Raw genomic sequence first — 14,799 nt, forward strand, 5'->3', positions numbered from 1 at the left:
TTTTGCCAAGTGATCCAACAATGGCTTGACGGTGGGGACCTTAAAAGCACGTTTAGACCTCGTCGATCATCGCGTCAATTGCTCAATTGATATCGCCAATTATGCTATTCTTGTTTGATCGGCAATGCTATAATCGTGGGTCGTTAGCATCCGACGGCGTCAAGTTTGCGCTTTTGGTTTGAAGTTATCAATTGCGATTGTGACGCTTCTAACTTGTAAGAAGACGACTTATTTTTACCCCCTTTATGTCATACAAGTTTCTTGCATTGTAGGACCAAAGGGGCACGTGTAACCGTGTAACTGACGTCTCTGGAGAAAAGAAACAGATCCAATAGCCGATGATGCCATAATAAAATACATACCCGCCTACCTAAGGTACATACTTGTAATACGACATGGTATGCATCAAAGTTGTAAGAGGGAAACCTTAGGTTCAATTGCTGACGGACAATGGGATGAATAATGGAACAATAAGAAAGTACTGTCGAATTCTACATGTAACTACCATAATAAACTCTAGCCTTACATAGGAATGTACCTCCGAGATACCGAGAAATGGTGCCGCCAGCGCATAGAATTTGCAAGTACCCAAAATGGCACCATTTGTACAACATTCACCCTATGTATGGGAAAGTCCTGCAGCTTTGTTTCTCACCCCAGTCCGAGTCCAGGCAGGTCCAGACTCACAATAGATAACAAGCATCACCACCTTACCAAAGGGCCTCCCGGGCCTACATAATGTTTCAATAGCCCCGTAAAAACCATCTGCTCCTACAGATGTGACTGATCTTATTGATTTACCGATGTGAATCTTCTTTCGTCATTAACCGCCCTTACTTATGTTCCATTAAGACATTGTACATACAAGTCACATTTACAAATAACCTCTACCGTCTACCGTCTACGATCTACGGAAATACCTTTTCTTATTACCGCTAATCTGCCAACCTATTCCTATTAAGCTTTTTGACCCCCGGACAACTAAAGTTCCACTAGTTCCTTTATGCTCCGCCTCTATATCCGCTCTCCAGCAATAATCATAGTCGTAGGCGGCACAGTTATCCGCAGCTGCAGCCTGTAGGAACTTAGAAGAGAAGGTCAAGCTTTAAGAACCCGAGCTGCCCGAGTTTAGGTAGTCAAATGACAGAGCCCAAGAAGGAAAATGTCTTTATCATTACCATAGAGCCACTCAAACCCCCTTCTTACCCGCCGAGCCACCGCGACCTTCTCCATGGCCAAGAAACAATGGACCAACATTCGCTCGGGGACACTGAGAGTTCCAAAGCAATAATTCCTGAGGCTCCGGACAACAAGAAGACCTCGGGTTCAAGAATACCACGGTGGTTTCAAATTCAAGCGACTAAGATCCGTACAAGCCGGACTCGCCAGGCCCTCCTCGCTTTCTTTTTTGTTATCGTTGTCGTTCTTCTCGCTGTTCTCCTATGGTTGGACAACAGTGGACACTTGCAGGAAGCATTCAAGGTATGAAAGGGAGACAGACAATGCCTTACTTCTTTATACAACCCATCGGCTTGGCACGAGTTGCGATTGTCAAATAACATCCCTTTGTATCCTCCCACCACATTCCCATCTCGTGCTTAGCCATCAAGCCTGCCGAGATTGCCGAACTTGGCATCTCAATTAACCCTGCTATTTCTCGCACCCTACCGAATCCCGTATCGATATTATTTGTTACACCAGAGCTAACAATGCAGTAGAAAACAACACAAGTCCAACTAAATCAAGGGACTTATCTTGGCGAGGTTGTGGAGCAAAGCTCAAAACTTCCGCGCAGCATCGAAGCGTTCCGCGGAATACCATATGCGCAGTCAACAGCTGGCAACAATCGCTTCAGACCTCCGCAACCAATAAATGGCACAGAAAGCCATGTCCAACGCGCCCTCACTTTTGGTCATGTCTGCCCCCAGGGTACAGGTGGGAAAAACCAAGGCGAGGATTGTCTAAACCTTAATATTTTCAGACCTTATTTTAGCAATGACCCGGCGACCGCTGAAGCCGAGATGGCAAAGCTTGGGGTTAATAGCACGAAGTTACCGGTAGTGATATATGTTCATGGCGGTGGATTTAATTCTGGAAGTGGCCAGGAGAGGAACATGATGACATTTGCATCATGGTCTGAGACCCCTCTTATTGGCATAAGCTTCAACTACCGGGTTGGAGCCTTGGGCTTCCTGCCGAGCGGAGTAACCGCCAAGGAAGGTCTGCTAAATATTGGGTTGAAGGACCAGCAGGCACTTTTTAAATGGGTGCAAGACAACATAGCTAACGTTGGCGGTGACCCGAAAAATGTTACAATAATGGGATTAAGTGCTGGTGCCCACTCGGTAAGTGCCCGCCTTCGTGACTTTTGGCCTGTGATGACTTATACTAACATCATCTCAAGATTGGACATCACTTAATATCGTACTCGTCTGCGAATAAGCTGACATCGGCACCTGCACCTTTTCAAAAAGCAATCCTCGAATCCGGTGGATCGACTGCTCGTGCTACCTTCAACCCTACTCACCCGCTTCACGAGCAACAATTCCAAGAATTCTTGACAAACTGTGGATTAGATGGTACCCCCGACGACAAGATCTTCGAAGAGCTCCGTGCTCTTCCCTTGGACAAAGTCGTTTCTGCATCTCACAGCGTATACCGGCACTGGGATCCGAGTATACGTTGGCCCTTCCAACCTACTATCGATGGTCCCGGAGGAATAATACCAGATCTGCCTATTAAGTCTTGGGAGAAGGGACATGTGCTACGCATCCCAATAATGACGGGTTACAACACAGATGAAGGCGCTGATTTCGTCCCAACTCACTCAAGTAACTCGTCGACGATGCGTACACTAATGTCTACTATTGTTCCGTCTCTTAATAAGACAGACCTAGGAACGCTAGACTCATTATATCCTGATCCCAGCACCACGCGCGGGGAAGCATTGTACATTACTAAACCACCTGCTGGCTTTGGATCACAGTTTTGGAGGTTGGACGACGCGTACGGTCATTACGCGTACATCTGTCCTGTGCTGCAGACGGCACATTTGGCCTCTACGGCGACCGATGCCAGTCCCGTCTACGCGTATCATTACGCCGCTCGATCGAACAATCACGGCGGTGCAGACCATGGCGACGAAGCCCCTATCGTAGCTCACGACATGGATGTCGTTAGCAAGTATCCAGGCATCATGACGATGGCGGATTCTATGAACGGCTTCTGGACTCGGTTTGCGGTTACAGGAGACCCAAATTCAGGACCGCATAGGAACGATACGGTTGGGTTCTCGTGGCCAAAGTTTATTAGTCCGTTCGTCAACGACACCGCAACCGCTAACAACGCGGAAAACGTAGGGAAAGTGGCCCTATTTGGCGAAGGTAACGACGAACGCATGGGGGTCCGCGGACGGCAGAACATGGGTATCCCAGCACAGATGGGTAACTTGACAGAGCGATTACGGGATGAGTGCCGCTTCTGGTGGGATAAGGTGATATTTAGTGAAGGCTTTGGAAACGGAAGCACGGCGTTGTCGAGTATCAGCCAGAAGACTGAGGCGGGAGCGAGGTTATTATAAACCTGGTCTGTATAAATGAAAGGGATGGGAACGGTTATCGAACTTATATAAAGTCTGGCCGGGATACGGAGGAGTTAGGACACTTGTTAAAGTGTGTCTTGGGAACGCGCACGAGCGATGATACCCTGGTTTGTCTTGAGGGGGCAGTTTGACGGATCGGTATGACTTTGTTACGATGCATGAGCAACGGCGTTTGGGGACATAGATGTGTCTTGATAAAAGGGAGGTGTTTGGACTGGAAGGACTTCGAATTGAGGGTTGGTGTATATTTGTTAGAGTTGATATCTAAGTAAATCTATGGTATATATCGAACTTATTATTAGTTGTACTACCTATTCCGAGGGGATTTCGTTAATAAATATATTGCATTAAATAGACTAATATACTGAAGACTTATATGTGATTATTTTATATCCAACGTAGGTAAGTAGTTGGTACGTAGATAGAATGGATGACATCTACAATGCTGTGAAGTTTATTTGATATTCTACTTCATGCTATTGAGTATTTTATTCCCTTTGTCGGTTTCGCCACGAGATAAATATATCGAAAAAGGTATCAGGACGCAGTATGTAGTATTACATAGGAGGTACTTCGTACATATCTCCTGTTGATCTTGAAGATCTATTAGGTAGGTAGGCAACCTAGGTACTTATTTAGATTCATATAGAAGGGATTGATTGACGGAGAATAATAAGAGATGGGGGTGTTTTGCCGTATCGGCGAATATCTAGGTTACATCCATGTCTTAATCGCGAATACATTAGGTACCTGAAGTAGGTGAGTTGGATAGGTACCTATACATATCTCACCGGTCTCTTTTAAAAGACGAAATTATAAGAAGAAGAGAAAAGTAGACCGAAATACCTAGTAAATCAATCGCATGAATTGTAGTATGTAATTGTCTACAGAATATTATTAGATATATTAAATATGTACCTACCTATATGTACTCAGGGCGAGTAAATGAATTTCACCGGTTGCTCGATGGAGAATTAATTTGTCCGTTAATTACACCGACTCGCGCCAACGATCTAGATGTAAGTGATTACTAGGTACTATAAAGTCTAGATGCTCTAAGTGAATGATACATACCTAAAGCAACCTAGATATCTACTTGGTTAAGCTTCATGAACATAGCTACCTAACCTAATGCTGAGGCCACTAGATATACCGAATATTCTCTGTTCGGAGTTGGTTCTATAGATGTATCGTACGAATTAGGATTTAGAGAACTATTTGCCATACAACACGACTGAGACATCCGCAAAGGTCTGTAAATCGGAAAGTATACTTCCCTCTATCGTCACCTATATATTAGTAGCTACCTAGGCTATAACGACAAAGCAATAGCAGCTTAAGTCACTATCTTACCATAGTATACCGTATTTTCTATAATCCCCATGCTACCAATTAAGCTAGGAATAACTACGGACTAGCTCACTAAAGGGTACGGGGCGGGAGGATTGGTAAACTATTAGCTTCACGTATGGCTACCTAACCAGTTCACCGACATCTGAGTAATAATGAATAATGGTAGTGGTTGTGGTTACGAAGATATAGATGGTGGCAATATACTCATTTTCTTGTATTCATGCGCATATTCGTGTCCTGGGTTTATGCCAGGCCACCAGTCAGGAGTAATGGTAGATCTAAGCTACAGTCATGTTGCATTCGACTATTGACTCCATTCCCGTCTGGAACGCGTGTTCATGTTTTTTGCAAGATCGAACGTCGAAAGCAGCGGAGATAGATGCCGGCAACGAAACTACCAGACACCGAGGGGGCAAGTAACGATGTGTGAGGATATTTGTGATTGATTGACAGGTAGGCGGGCAGCTCGCTCAAATCCAGTTGGAACTCCCCTATCCAACTAGCTGGCGCACAAGCGGGGCGGAAGGCGGTGTGTGCTCAATTTAGTCCTCGTCCATCTTGTCGCCGTCGTGCTCCTCGACCGCGGGCTCGTAGTCATCCTCATCGTCGTCATCGTCGTCCTCGGCAGGGTTGTCTTGAGCTGCCTTGGCCCAGTCGATGACACGACCTCGAGTACGTCGACCGCCCTCTACGATATTGCCAGGATCGATCTCGTCTAGGTTGTCATCGGCGTCGTCATCACCTACGCGGGTTGCGTTAGTAAGAGTGTGCAGTAAGGATGCTGCTGGTCATGGGAAAAGCTTACCGCCCTCACCCTAGGAGAATGTTAGCTTGGTTCAATATTGCTAGTATGGGCGTGAAGTGATAATAGTAGAACGCTAGGAAACGTACCTCTTCCTCTTCATCCTCGTCTTCCTCGTCCTCATCCATAGTGGTGTCAACCGGCTCCTGGGCCGCCTTGCCCTTGCCCTTGGTCTGGATCTCCTCGGCCTTGGAGGCAGCAGCGTCTCCGGGGACGGTAACGCCGTTATTGCTAGCCATCGTGACTTTTGAGTTCGGGGGGATACGTATATGAGTGTATAAGAGTACTGGTGATAAGATGCAGATGAAGAAACGGTGGGTGAGATTGAACAATGGCGAAATTGAAGTCGCGAGAGCAGCGCAATCGGATTCAGATGGTGAGTTGGAAAAGGTGGAAAAAAGTAGACCGTAGACCGCTGAGAAAGAAAAAGGTACCTGCGGGTTATGTTTATTGGTTGCTACTGGTTGCTGGGTGCAAACTCCAGCTGCGCTCTAGAACTTAATCCAGGATTGGAAGGCAAGCTAATGCGTTTTTGGTAGTGGCTCCCAAGTATGCTAACGCGATTGGCTGATTGCTTTTTTAGAAGATGGGAACAGTACAGAATACTTGGATACAAGACACACGTATTTGTCTATGAACGTGTAGTTGATGCAGTACACAATCTTGTGAAATTCTGTATAGATGTGTGTTTAGTAGACTGATACGTCTAATGAGCACAAGTGTTCTAAATTGACCCTATAGAGTTTATCCTAAGTAAACTGATATACTTTCCCAGTGCTGGCTTTGATCACGGTAGAATCAGGAGAGCCGGATGAGGTGATATAAAACATAGTCAAGACTACCAGCATACAAAGAGAGATCATATAGCCCGAATAGAAAGGATCAGGATATCCTCAATTAAACTCGTATACAACTGTCTAATCTATCATTTGCCCTGTTCACCACCGCCTCCAGTCAATGTCATCATAACCACAATACCTATCAACCACCAATACCTATAACACCCAGTTAGCAAACGAATTACCAGCAAACCCAACAACCAGGTATAGACCAAAGACAAAAAAAAAAAAATACTCACTTCTGGAAAAACGACTTCTCCTCCGGCACCACCGTCTTGCCCTCCGGCGAAAGCACAATCGGCTTATTCAACTCAGGCTGCTTCCCCGGCTCCGTAACAAGCAACAAAGCCTGCGGGCCAAAATCGCGCGTCTGCCCAGCATCAATCCTGACCCCCTTAAGCGCCGCCCCAAACGCATCGCCCTTCTGGTCCACGGACAGTATCAGCGTAGGCGAGTATCCCTTGCCGAAGTTATCCACGGACGCAACCGAGGTCGACGACTCCCACCGCTTCGTCGCCGGGTTGTACACCCCGATGCGCACTAGCTTAGTCTCGTCTGGTAACTCGGGTGCTTCGTACGATACGATTTCTGCTTTGGGTGCGGCGGCGGCGGAGTTGTACCGGATCTCGGCGAGAGGTGTGGGTGCCGGTGGTGATGGCGATACGGGTTGGATGTATATTGCTGCTGTTCGGTTGGCGGCGCTGGCTGAGCTGGCCAGGGCTAGGGCCGCAAGGCCAGAGAAGACCGATGAGATCTTCATGGGTTGTATTTCGTATTTCGACGAAGTTAGGTAGGTCGAGTGGTATATGATGTCGTAGAGTTGTTAATGAATGGAGGGGCTGTAGGTATTGGTCCAGAATGTTGTTTGTAGGTATTCGTAATTGTCGGCCGCTGATTCCCCGATTTTTTAAGCCCTGCTAAGATAATCGACCCAGGTACCGTAGCCCTTCGTTCCCTGCTATTTTCTGTACCTGCTCTGATCAACAATAAGGCTGATTGAGCCTCAACAATTATACATATATGAGTTACATCGCGCCAGGGCGAATTATAAGATTTAAATTAAGACCAGCTTAAGATCTTAAATAGTGAAAAAAGATATATTTCATTTCATTAACTAGGTAGTTAGCTGTTAAACCATGGGCGCGACACCGTAAAAGCCATACGCCACCCTAGGTTTGATATCCTCTCAAGTTTATTCTTCCTTTCGCTATGAACATTGCAATCGCTGGGTATGTCCTTGGCTCTGCTCGACGGTGCTAACGTGGTTCCGTCTAATATCCAAATAACCGTACTAACCCATTCACCGCGCACTTGGCGTCAAATGCAACCCACGTCCCCGAAAAACTCCAAGGTCAAATATTCTTCGTGTAGCGTCCCAAGCAACCTACTTAACCTCACCGCAGGAATCACCTCATCGTCTGTCTCTCATATCTCGCTTCTATTCATAATCTACGAAGTTCCTGCCTCTTCGGACTCGTCGCCATCGTCAGATGAAGATGACTGGCCCCCTTCCAAGACATACCCCGCACAACGCGCAACCAGGCCTTTATAGTAGGCCTCTAGTAACTCGGGTTTGGGGACTATCCTCCAGTCCACTCGAGTTAGAAAATCGAGTTCCAGTAGCTTTAATTCTGCCACCTTCACGCCCCCCACGCGTGCGTAGAACGAATTGTTCCAAAACGAATCTGATAAACCCTTGCCCGCAACCGTGGCAGCGGTAATAAGGAACCGGTGTACTGTCAAGGTATTAATAGTAAAGTCGGTGTAATCCTCGCATAGGCGGTCAATATAAGACACCATAGATAGGAGAAGAGGAGGGGTAAGAGTGGCGTGTTTCGCAAGTCGCTGTAGATAATCTAATACTGATATACCCGGCGCCGTCCTGTATACCTGATTAGTGCTATCACACCGCAATGGGAACTGGTCACAGCGTACCTAGAATGAAACCTTGTGAGATGGCCACTTTTCATGGCTATCGAGTCATTTGTCTCGATAAGCTCCCCAAGCATATTTGAGATTAGGACTACCATGTCCTCCCTATCACATAATTCGTATCTCAGAGGTAGCACCTTGGGAGGGCATTCGTTAGGTTTTGACCGTTTTGGGGAACTCGGCTGGCTTAATGCCACTACCGATGAAGACGGGTCGATCGTTATAGGATCTTGCGACTTGCGTCTCTTATGGGGAGAAGGTGTTTGGAATTCGATCTTGGAGGAGCTATTTGGTGTCGAACTTGGCTCAGGAGCATTATCTGGTGCGGCAGGTTGCTGTTTGGGCTGGCTCGTCGTCTTCGTTATCGTTGAGGCTGTGGAGCTCGATATCCTCGGTCCCGATACTTGGGCGGACCGTAACGGGACCGTAGGGTCGAATGGCTCCATAGGTGAGTACTGCGTAGCTGCATCAACTCCAACATATTGTTTCGGCTTGGAGAGCGACGGGGATCGTAGAGGTGTCGAAGGCGAGGTGCGCGATAGAGAGTGTCTGGACTGGCGGCGCGGTAAGGGTACCGTTATCTTGGGCGATTGCTGGGGAGAGCGAGAGGTTGCATAGTGAAAGGTTCTAGGCGATGCGCTTGTAGCTCCTGGTATTGATGGCGACGAAGTTAACATGTTTTCCAAGGCGTCATAATGTCTCAGCCGCGTTGATCGTACAGTCGCAGGGGTCACAGGGGTCGCAAGAATCGCAGTTTGGGCCGCAACGGATCTGGACGTTCATAGGAACGGCGATATCATGGAATGATTCGCTTCACTCGTAGGTAGATAGGTAGATAGTCTATTTTTACCTATACAACAAGATATTCATTAGGTGACGATCCGCCAAAAGCTGACGAGAATTCTACTTTATGTAAAAGGCGGTGGTGGGACATGCTCGAACTCATGATTGAGGGATTGAGGGTTGGTAGTAGGCCGAGAACGCACCAGAGAAGGAGAAGGGCAAATTTCAAAAGTGCTGCGTTGATTTGTTCGTGTTCGGGCAAAGAAAGACCATGTGGAGACCCACCTATCGGTCTCATCCAGGCTGCCAGGTTCTTACCTAAGGCCCTTCCTAAAATCTTTGCATTCGGCCATTAGTTTCTTAGAACATTGAACTAATTGAACTAGCCCGGACTGAGATCTAAGTCTGGGTTAGGTACTTACATTATGTAGTAGGGCACCTAAGTACCTAATTTGATCCATAGGTAAATTTGACTTTATTTCATCGGTGCCTTATGTGGTTAGAGAATTAGGACTTTTTATGGATGTATCCTATGCACGTTTTACTTAGTTACATCAAGATATGCATACTCATGAATTAGTGCACTTATGATGTTTACAATTAACTAGAATAAAAGGGAACGATGGATTGCTATTTGTTGCTTATTGGTAACTTAGTTAGGCTAGCAGACTACAACTGACGGGTTTAGAAACAGATATACATAGATTGGGCATGTACGGAATACATATCTGAGGAGGAGGGGCAAACAGGAAACATGTGTAATATTCCGGTAAGGTACCCGTTGTTCTTGGCGAACTTGAATACCTATTCATCACGGTAATACAAAAGCTTCGGGTGTTACTTACTCTCGCAGCTATAGAAATATCTCCAGCGACAGAATTCAAAGACCTATTAGAAGGTTATATGATGTTGATTTAGTACCTAAAGTTCTTGTTCACTGGCTTTGCCCAATTATTACTCAGTATATCCTGGTAATTACTTAATCTTCATATTTCACACAGGTCTTCTAAACCAAATGATCCAAAGTTGCAAACATTTAATACTTTTATCAACCATAGTATACTTATAGAAACTCCCTATTACAACAAAAAGGTACCTAATCAACCACATATATAATTCTAAGTGTTGAATTTGCATCTTTAATTCCATCGTATCTTCACGCATTAAAATATGTCCATATTAAACACCGCACTAACCTAGAAGTGTAATAGCAAAATGACTTTTCAACGGCTATACTAATGACGTGATTTCGGTGTTGGTAAGTGAAAGGCTTTGACTAGGATATACCTTGCAATGAAGCAAAGTATTGCTAATTTTTAACGATTAGTCTTCTGGACTGGAGCCGACTTGCCAAACCTGCGGAAAGTCTTTTAATGTGAGCTGACCGCCATCTATTGCCCTGCTATGCCACAAGTGGCAGCTACATAGTAGTGGCAGCAGCTAGGAACTGTTGGCTAACCGCTTAGCCACTTATTATCCTTGCAACTTATATAAGCATCAGATGAATTACATAAGATGCTAAAGGTTAATAAGTACGTACCTCATATATAGATACATATAATCGGCTTAGCCGCCTCCGATGTCATGTCTTTATGCATCCATGTACACCTCTGACGTTCGCGACAACAGCTCGTCGTTGATAATCTTCTTGTGTTAATAGTATCACAATAGTGCGAGCTAAGTTCTTGCTTTTTCTACTTTACTTTAATAAGGAACTCAATACAAGATATCAACCATCGATGGCGCTTGATCCTCAATCGGTATTGGCAAAGCTCAATGCAACTACGCCGGAACAGATCACCGCTCTACGATACTTGAAGAATGAGGTGATCGGTCATATCCATAAGAAAGAGGATTGGGTTCGACATGGTGTTCTCCGTCCCATTGTTAGAGTCATAACCCCCAGTACCCTCAAAGCGAATGAAGATACGCGGCCGCCTTTCTTGACCTTGACGGCTTTCACGGATGAAGACAGCGCAAAGCTACAAGCTTTACAGCTTCTTGCTAGCTTTGCAAATGGTATGTCTTCTCAAAGTGATTACTCTCACCTCTTCGTGCAAGTTTTGAGCTTACACTTCTTATCCTACAGCTGGACCAGCCTTTCTCTCGCCGCTACACGCAGTCGGTGCGCTACCAGCTGTCTTAAACAGTTCCTGTCTCCAAAATGGACATCCCCAGATTGTCCTAGCTGCTCTTCGAGTCGTGCGAGACATAGCAGCAGCAGCAGCATATGCTCCGTCGACCTCCCCGATTACCTCTACGTCCCTTGCCGAAATATTATTCGCCGATGGCCCTCTAGATTCTCTATACCATATACTCTCACAGAAGACCCCGACCTTCGATAGCGAAGCGCAAATATCCATAGTTACCCATTTAATCAAGGACCTCTGCCGCGATGAACGCCACCAATTAGCATTGCTTAGCAAGGGAATCCTCGATGCACTTGCTACGAAATTGGCAAGCTTTGCAGTGGCCGAAGGGCAAGTCCTTCCGGGGGCCGAGATCATTGCTCGCATCGAGGGCTTAGAAGACTTCATACCAGCACCTGCTACCCCTGCCAGTAGCCTCGATGGAGTTCTAGGTGCGATCGCTTCCATCATTGGCGACTCTCGGTTCCGCGCTTGCAAGCTACTTTACTCTCCCTCGATCCTAGCAATATTTCCGGTTGCTAATATCGATCCAACTAAATCTCCGATATTACCCTTAGGACCGATGGAGCTACCTGGAGTGCAACGGCCGCCAACAAAACATATGGATTTTGAGCCTATGGACCTACTTCTTCCTCAAACTTTACCCGAAGTCCCTAGCCATACTCCAATTCCGTTAAGCACACCTCGTGAAGATTTAGGTCATGGCGGACAGTCGACATCCAAATTTCAAAGTACTGCGTCCTCGCGAAGCTCATCTGAGGATGCTTCAGCTTCTAAGAGCGATATCGAGAGTGAAAAAGCCGAGAGCCCTTTGGTATCATGGCTTATTACCTTAATTAGGTCCCAGAGCGGTAGCGAAATGTTAATGGCTACTTCCATCTTAACATCTCTATTCAAAGCTGGATTTTCTTACACGACTAGAGAGCCAAGCTTAGGACTACTCGTTGTACCTGTTCTTCTAGGTATGCTCGACGAGGTCGACGCTAAAATAAAGGATATCGATTACAGCAGTTGCAGCCGGGATACTGCCTCGATGCTCAACGTTGTAGAAGAAACGCCTGCCGTATTAGCCCGTCTTATCACTGATAGCGAGCCATTACAGAAGGCAGCCTTCGACTGCAACGCAGTGAAAACGGTGTGCAAGTTACTGAAAGAAAGCTACGACGCCCCTCCTCCGCTTGCCAAATCATGGTCTTGGGCGTTCAGTAAGAAGAGCTCGGACTCGACAGGTGAAGTGTCTCCCGACTGTTGCTTGGGAGAGGAGGGACAGCACCGCTTTTTAGTCCATCGAGTCAAGGTGAGGGAGAACGCACTGAAAGCCATTGGGGCGCTAGCAACCTTCAAGGACGAGTATCGCAAGGCGATTGTTGAGCACGAAGTGGTTCATCTTATTGTCGATTCCCTAACGCCAACTCCTGATAACCCGGTTTCAGTTGTCCTGGCAGCTTGTTATGCGGTTCGTATACTCTCTCGTTCGGTGAATATCCTTAGAACGGCTTTAGTCGATCACGATGTATCCACACCTTTACTACAGCTACTACGACATCATGATGTCGAGGTGCGGGTTGCTGCCGCAGCATCAGCTTGTAACCTTGTTACAGATTTCAGCCCAATGAGAGAAGTAGGTATTATCTATCATCCCCAATAAAACTATTCGGTCTCGATATTAACTATATTATCACAGTCTCTTGTCGATGCTGGAATCGTAAAGGCGTTATGCGAGCATGCGCATTCGCATAATGCAACTCTACGGCTGAATGCTCTCTGGGCGCTCAAGCATCTGGTCCATTCAGCGAGTATCGATCTCAAAAAGAGATGTGTAGAAGAGCTCGAATCCGGATGGTTAGTCCGTCTCATATGCGACGATACTGAAGACGAGGCGCTTTACTCGGCGAAGACGCGGGGCGATAGGGAAGCGGCTCAAAGCACGCTAAATGGCATGGATGAAGACATAGATATGGGCCTTGCCGACAACCCATCCCGCGCCTGGCTTTCAACTTCCTTCTACAAGTCACCCGCAACTTTGGCCCATACGGATATCCGCATATTACAGCTCGCAGAGGAACAATTAGAGGCACTCCGAGAGAATGATTTGGACCCCGTTCGTAAGGCTAGAGGGGATGACGAAGCGATTCAGGAGCAGGGTCTTGATTTTATCCGGAATCTGATCGGTGGAGGTCATTCGGGCAATAGTGCTGACTCACTGAACGACACGACGGAGATGATCGACTTCTTATTCAGCACATTAGGACAAGACCGTTTGTTCGAGATTCTCGCCTCCAAACTACGAACTAAGGTTTTTCATCCATTCAGCCGGCGAGACCGTACAGGCAGCGAGACGCGTATTGCGCCTCCCAAGCCCAAAATTATCGTATCAGTCATATACATCTTGGTTCACATCGCAGCCAGCATACCTCGTCACCGGCAGCTGGTAGTGTCTCAGACGGAACTACTCAGGCAGCTTCAAAAGCTGTTTACGAGCAAAGATAGGGAAGTGCGAGTTGCCCTATGTCACCTAATCAATAATTTGACATGGCAGGATAATGCTAGTGACGGTCCTGGGTGTTCACAGCGGGCGCAGGAGTTAAAGAATTTGGGATTCTTGACAAAGCTCGAAGCCCTTAAGGAGGGGGACGACGAACTTGACGTGCGCGAACGAGCAAAATCAGCCCTATGGCAGATGAAACCAGCATATTAGGAATGGGAGGCGGGGTTATTTTCAACAGAACAATGCTTTTGATGTAGCAACGGCGTTCATCGACCCTATCCGACAGTACGAGAGGACTTGTATAAGAATAAGAGGGGTAGCCAAACTGTTTCTCTTGGCGGACGCAATGAAATACCCTTGGAAGGTATTATCATAGTCGGTCTTTGATGGCTTCTACGACATGACCAGGCGGGAGTGCAGGACTCGGTAGTATGCAAAGGATTTAGGAACTGGCGTACCGGCGTTTTTTGGGGGGAAGAGAAGTGTCTGTAAATAACATACATACCCCTTTTAACAGTGTATCTATGTTAATATTGTCATACCGTATCGTGTTCTGTAATCTCATCGTCTACGTGATATTGAATTTGGTCCCGCCCGGCTCGAGTACGCTGTGGTCGTTCAGCAGCGGGTGTCAACATACCTAGACCGCAGGCAAGGCCGCAGCCTGCGTGCGGTGCCGTAATTAAAAGCACCCTCCTTGGCATGTCACTGTTGCCCCGCCCGTTTTAAGAAGGCGAGTATCTATTATCTGATTTGGCACTTTCTACTAAGGCACATACCGCCGATCCGTAACATCTCCTTGCCTGCCTACCGTTGCGCTCTAGGACATGAGTATGTTACGCTGCAGCGAT

The 14,799-nt window shown here is 46.7% G+C and overlaps 5 protein-coding genes across 5 annotated transcripts; 2 read left to right on the forward strand and 3 right to left on the reverse strand.

The window, feature by feature from the left end:
* Window positions 1-635: 635 nt before the first annotated feature.
* F4817DRAFT_322457 (alpha/beta-hydrolase) lies at window positions 636-3,948 on the forward strand. The gene is made up of 3 exons (XM_049301394.1): window positions 636-1,482; window positions 1,719-2,345; window positions 2,405-3,948. Exons 1-3 carry the CDS (start codon window positions 1,141-1,143, stop codon window positions 3,578-3,580), a joined length of 2,145 nt encoding a protein of 714 aa, XP_049163918.1. The 5' UTR covers window positions 636-1,140; the 3' UTR covers window positions 3,581-3,948.
* A 1,092-nt stretch (window positions 3,949-5,040) lies between these two features.
* Window positions 5,041-6,206, reverse strand: F4817DRAFT_322460 (histone chaperone domain CHZ-domain-containing protein). Its single transcript, XM_049301395.1, has 3 exons — window positions 5,846-6,206; window positions 5,760-5,769; window positions 5,041-5,696 (listed from the first exon to the last, which is right to left on the reverse strand). The coding sequence occupies exons 1-3, from the start codon at window positions 5,993-5,995 to the stop codon at window positions 5,497-5,499; spliced, it is 360 nt and encodes a 119-aa protein (XP_049163919.1). The 5' UTR covers window positions 5,996-6,206; the 3' UTR covers window positions 5,041-5,496.
* A 237-nt stretch (window positions 6,207-6,443) lies between these two features.
* F4817DRAFT_322461 (uncharacterized protein) lies at window positions 6,444-7,477 on the reverse strand. The gene is made up of 2 exons (XM_049301396.1): window positions 6,835-7,477; window positions 6,444-6,751 (listed from the first exon to the last, which is right to left on the reverse strand). Exons 1-2 carry the CDS (start codon window positions 7,353-7,355, stop codon window positions 6,682-6,684), a joined length of 591 nt encoding a protein of 196 aa, XP_049163920.1. The 5' UTR covers window positions 7,356-7,477; the 3' UTR covers window positions 6,444-6,681.
* A 195-nt stretch (window positions 7,478-7,672) lies between these two features.
* On the reverse strand, window positions 7,673-9,724 carry F4817DRAFT_322464 (cyclin-domain-containing protein). The gene is made up of 3 exons (XM_049301397.1): window positions 9,514-9,724; window positions 8,531-9,377; window positions 7,673-8,477 (listed from the first exon to the last, which is right to left on the reverse strand). Exons 2-3 carry the CDS (start codon window positions 9,202-9,204, stop codon window positions 8,045-8,047), a joined length of 1,107 nt encoding a protein of 368 aa, XP_049163921.1. The 5' UTR covers window positions 9,205-9,377; window positions 9,514-9,724; the 3' UTR covers window positions 7,673-8,044.
* Window positions 9,725-10,813: 1,089 nt separating this feature from the next.
* On the forward strand, window positions 10,814-14,493 carry F4817DRAFT_322465 (ARM repeat-containing protein). The gene is made up of 3 exons (XM_049301398.1): window positions 10,814-11,329; window positions 11,400-13,081; window positions 13,145-14,493. Exons 1-3 carry the CDS (start codon window positions 11,050-11,052, stop codon window positions 14,156-14,158), a joined length of 2,976 nt encoding a protein of 991 aa, XP_049163922.1. The 5' UTR covers window positions 10,814-11,049; the 3' UTR covers window positions 14,159-14,493.
* Window positions 14,494-14,799: the final 306 nt, after the last annotated feature.

Source organism: Daldinia loculata (genome assembly GCF_022478755.1).
Source record: "Daldinia loculata strain CBS 113971 unplaced genomic scaffold F4817scaffold_1, whole genome shotgun sequence".
Classification (NCBI taxonomy): Eukaryota; Fungi; Ascomycota; class Sordariomycetes; order Xylariales; family Hypoxylaceae; genus Daldinia; species Daldinia loculata.

Bases quoted from the DNA above. Each gene is read 5' to 3' on its own strand.
- F4817DRAFT_322457 (XM_049301394.1), top strand. From the start codon at position 1,141: ATGACAGAGCCCAAGAAGGAAAATGTCTTTATCATTACCATAGAGCCA. The intron at 1,483-1,718 runs GTATGAAAGGGA...ACAATGCAGTAG, and splicing joins ACTTGCAGGAAGCATTCAAG to AAAACAACACAAGTCCAACT. The intron at 2,346-2,404 runs GTAAGTGCCCGC...CATCATCTCAAG, and splicing joins TAAGTGCTGGTGCCCACTCG to ATTGGACATCACTTAATATC.
- F4817DRAFT_322465 (XM_049301398.1), top strand. From the start codon at position 11,050: ATGGCGCTTGATCCTCAATCGGTATTGGCAAAGCTCAATGCAACTACG. The intron at 11,330-11,399 runs GTATGTCTTCTC...CTTATCCTACAG, and splicing joins TCTTGCTAGCTTTGCAAATG to CTGGACCAGCCTTTCTCTCG. The intron at 13,082-13,144 runs GTAGGTATTATC...ATATTATCACAG, and splicing joins ATTTCAGCCCAATGAGAGAA to TCTCTTGTCGATGCTGGAAT.
- F4817DRAFT_322460 (XM_049301395.1), bottom strand. From the start codon at position 5,995: ATGGCTAGCAATAACGGCGTTACCGTCCCCGGAGACGCTGCTGCCTCC.
- F4817DRAFT_322464 (XM_049301397.1), bottom strand. From the start codon at position 9,204: ATGTTAACTTCGTCGCCATCAATACCAGGAGCTACAAGCGCATCGCCT. The intron at 8,478-8,530 runs GTACGCTGTGAC...TCAGGTATACAG, and splicing joins CTCACAAGGTTTCATTCTAG to GACGGCGCCGGGTATATCAG.
- F4817DRAFT_322461 (XM_049301396.1), bottom strand. From the start codon at position 7,355: ATGAAGATCTCATCGGTCTTCTCTGGCCTTGCGGCCCTAGCCCTGGCC. The intron at 6,752-6,834 runs GTGAGTATTTTT...TGGGTGTTATAG, and splicing joins GAGAAGTCGTTTTTCCAGAA to GTATTGGTGGTTGATAGGTA.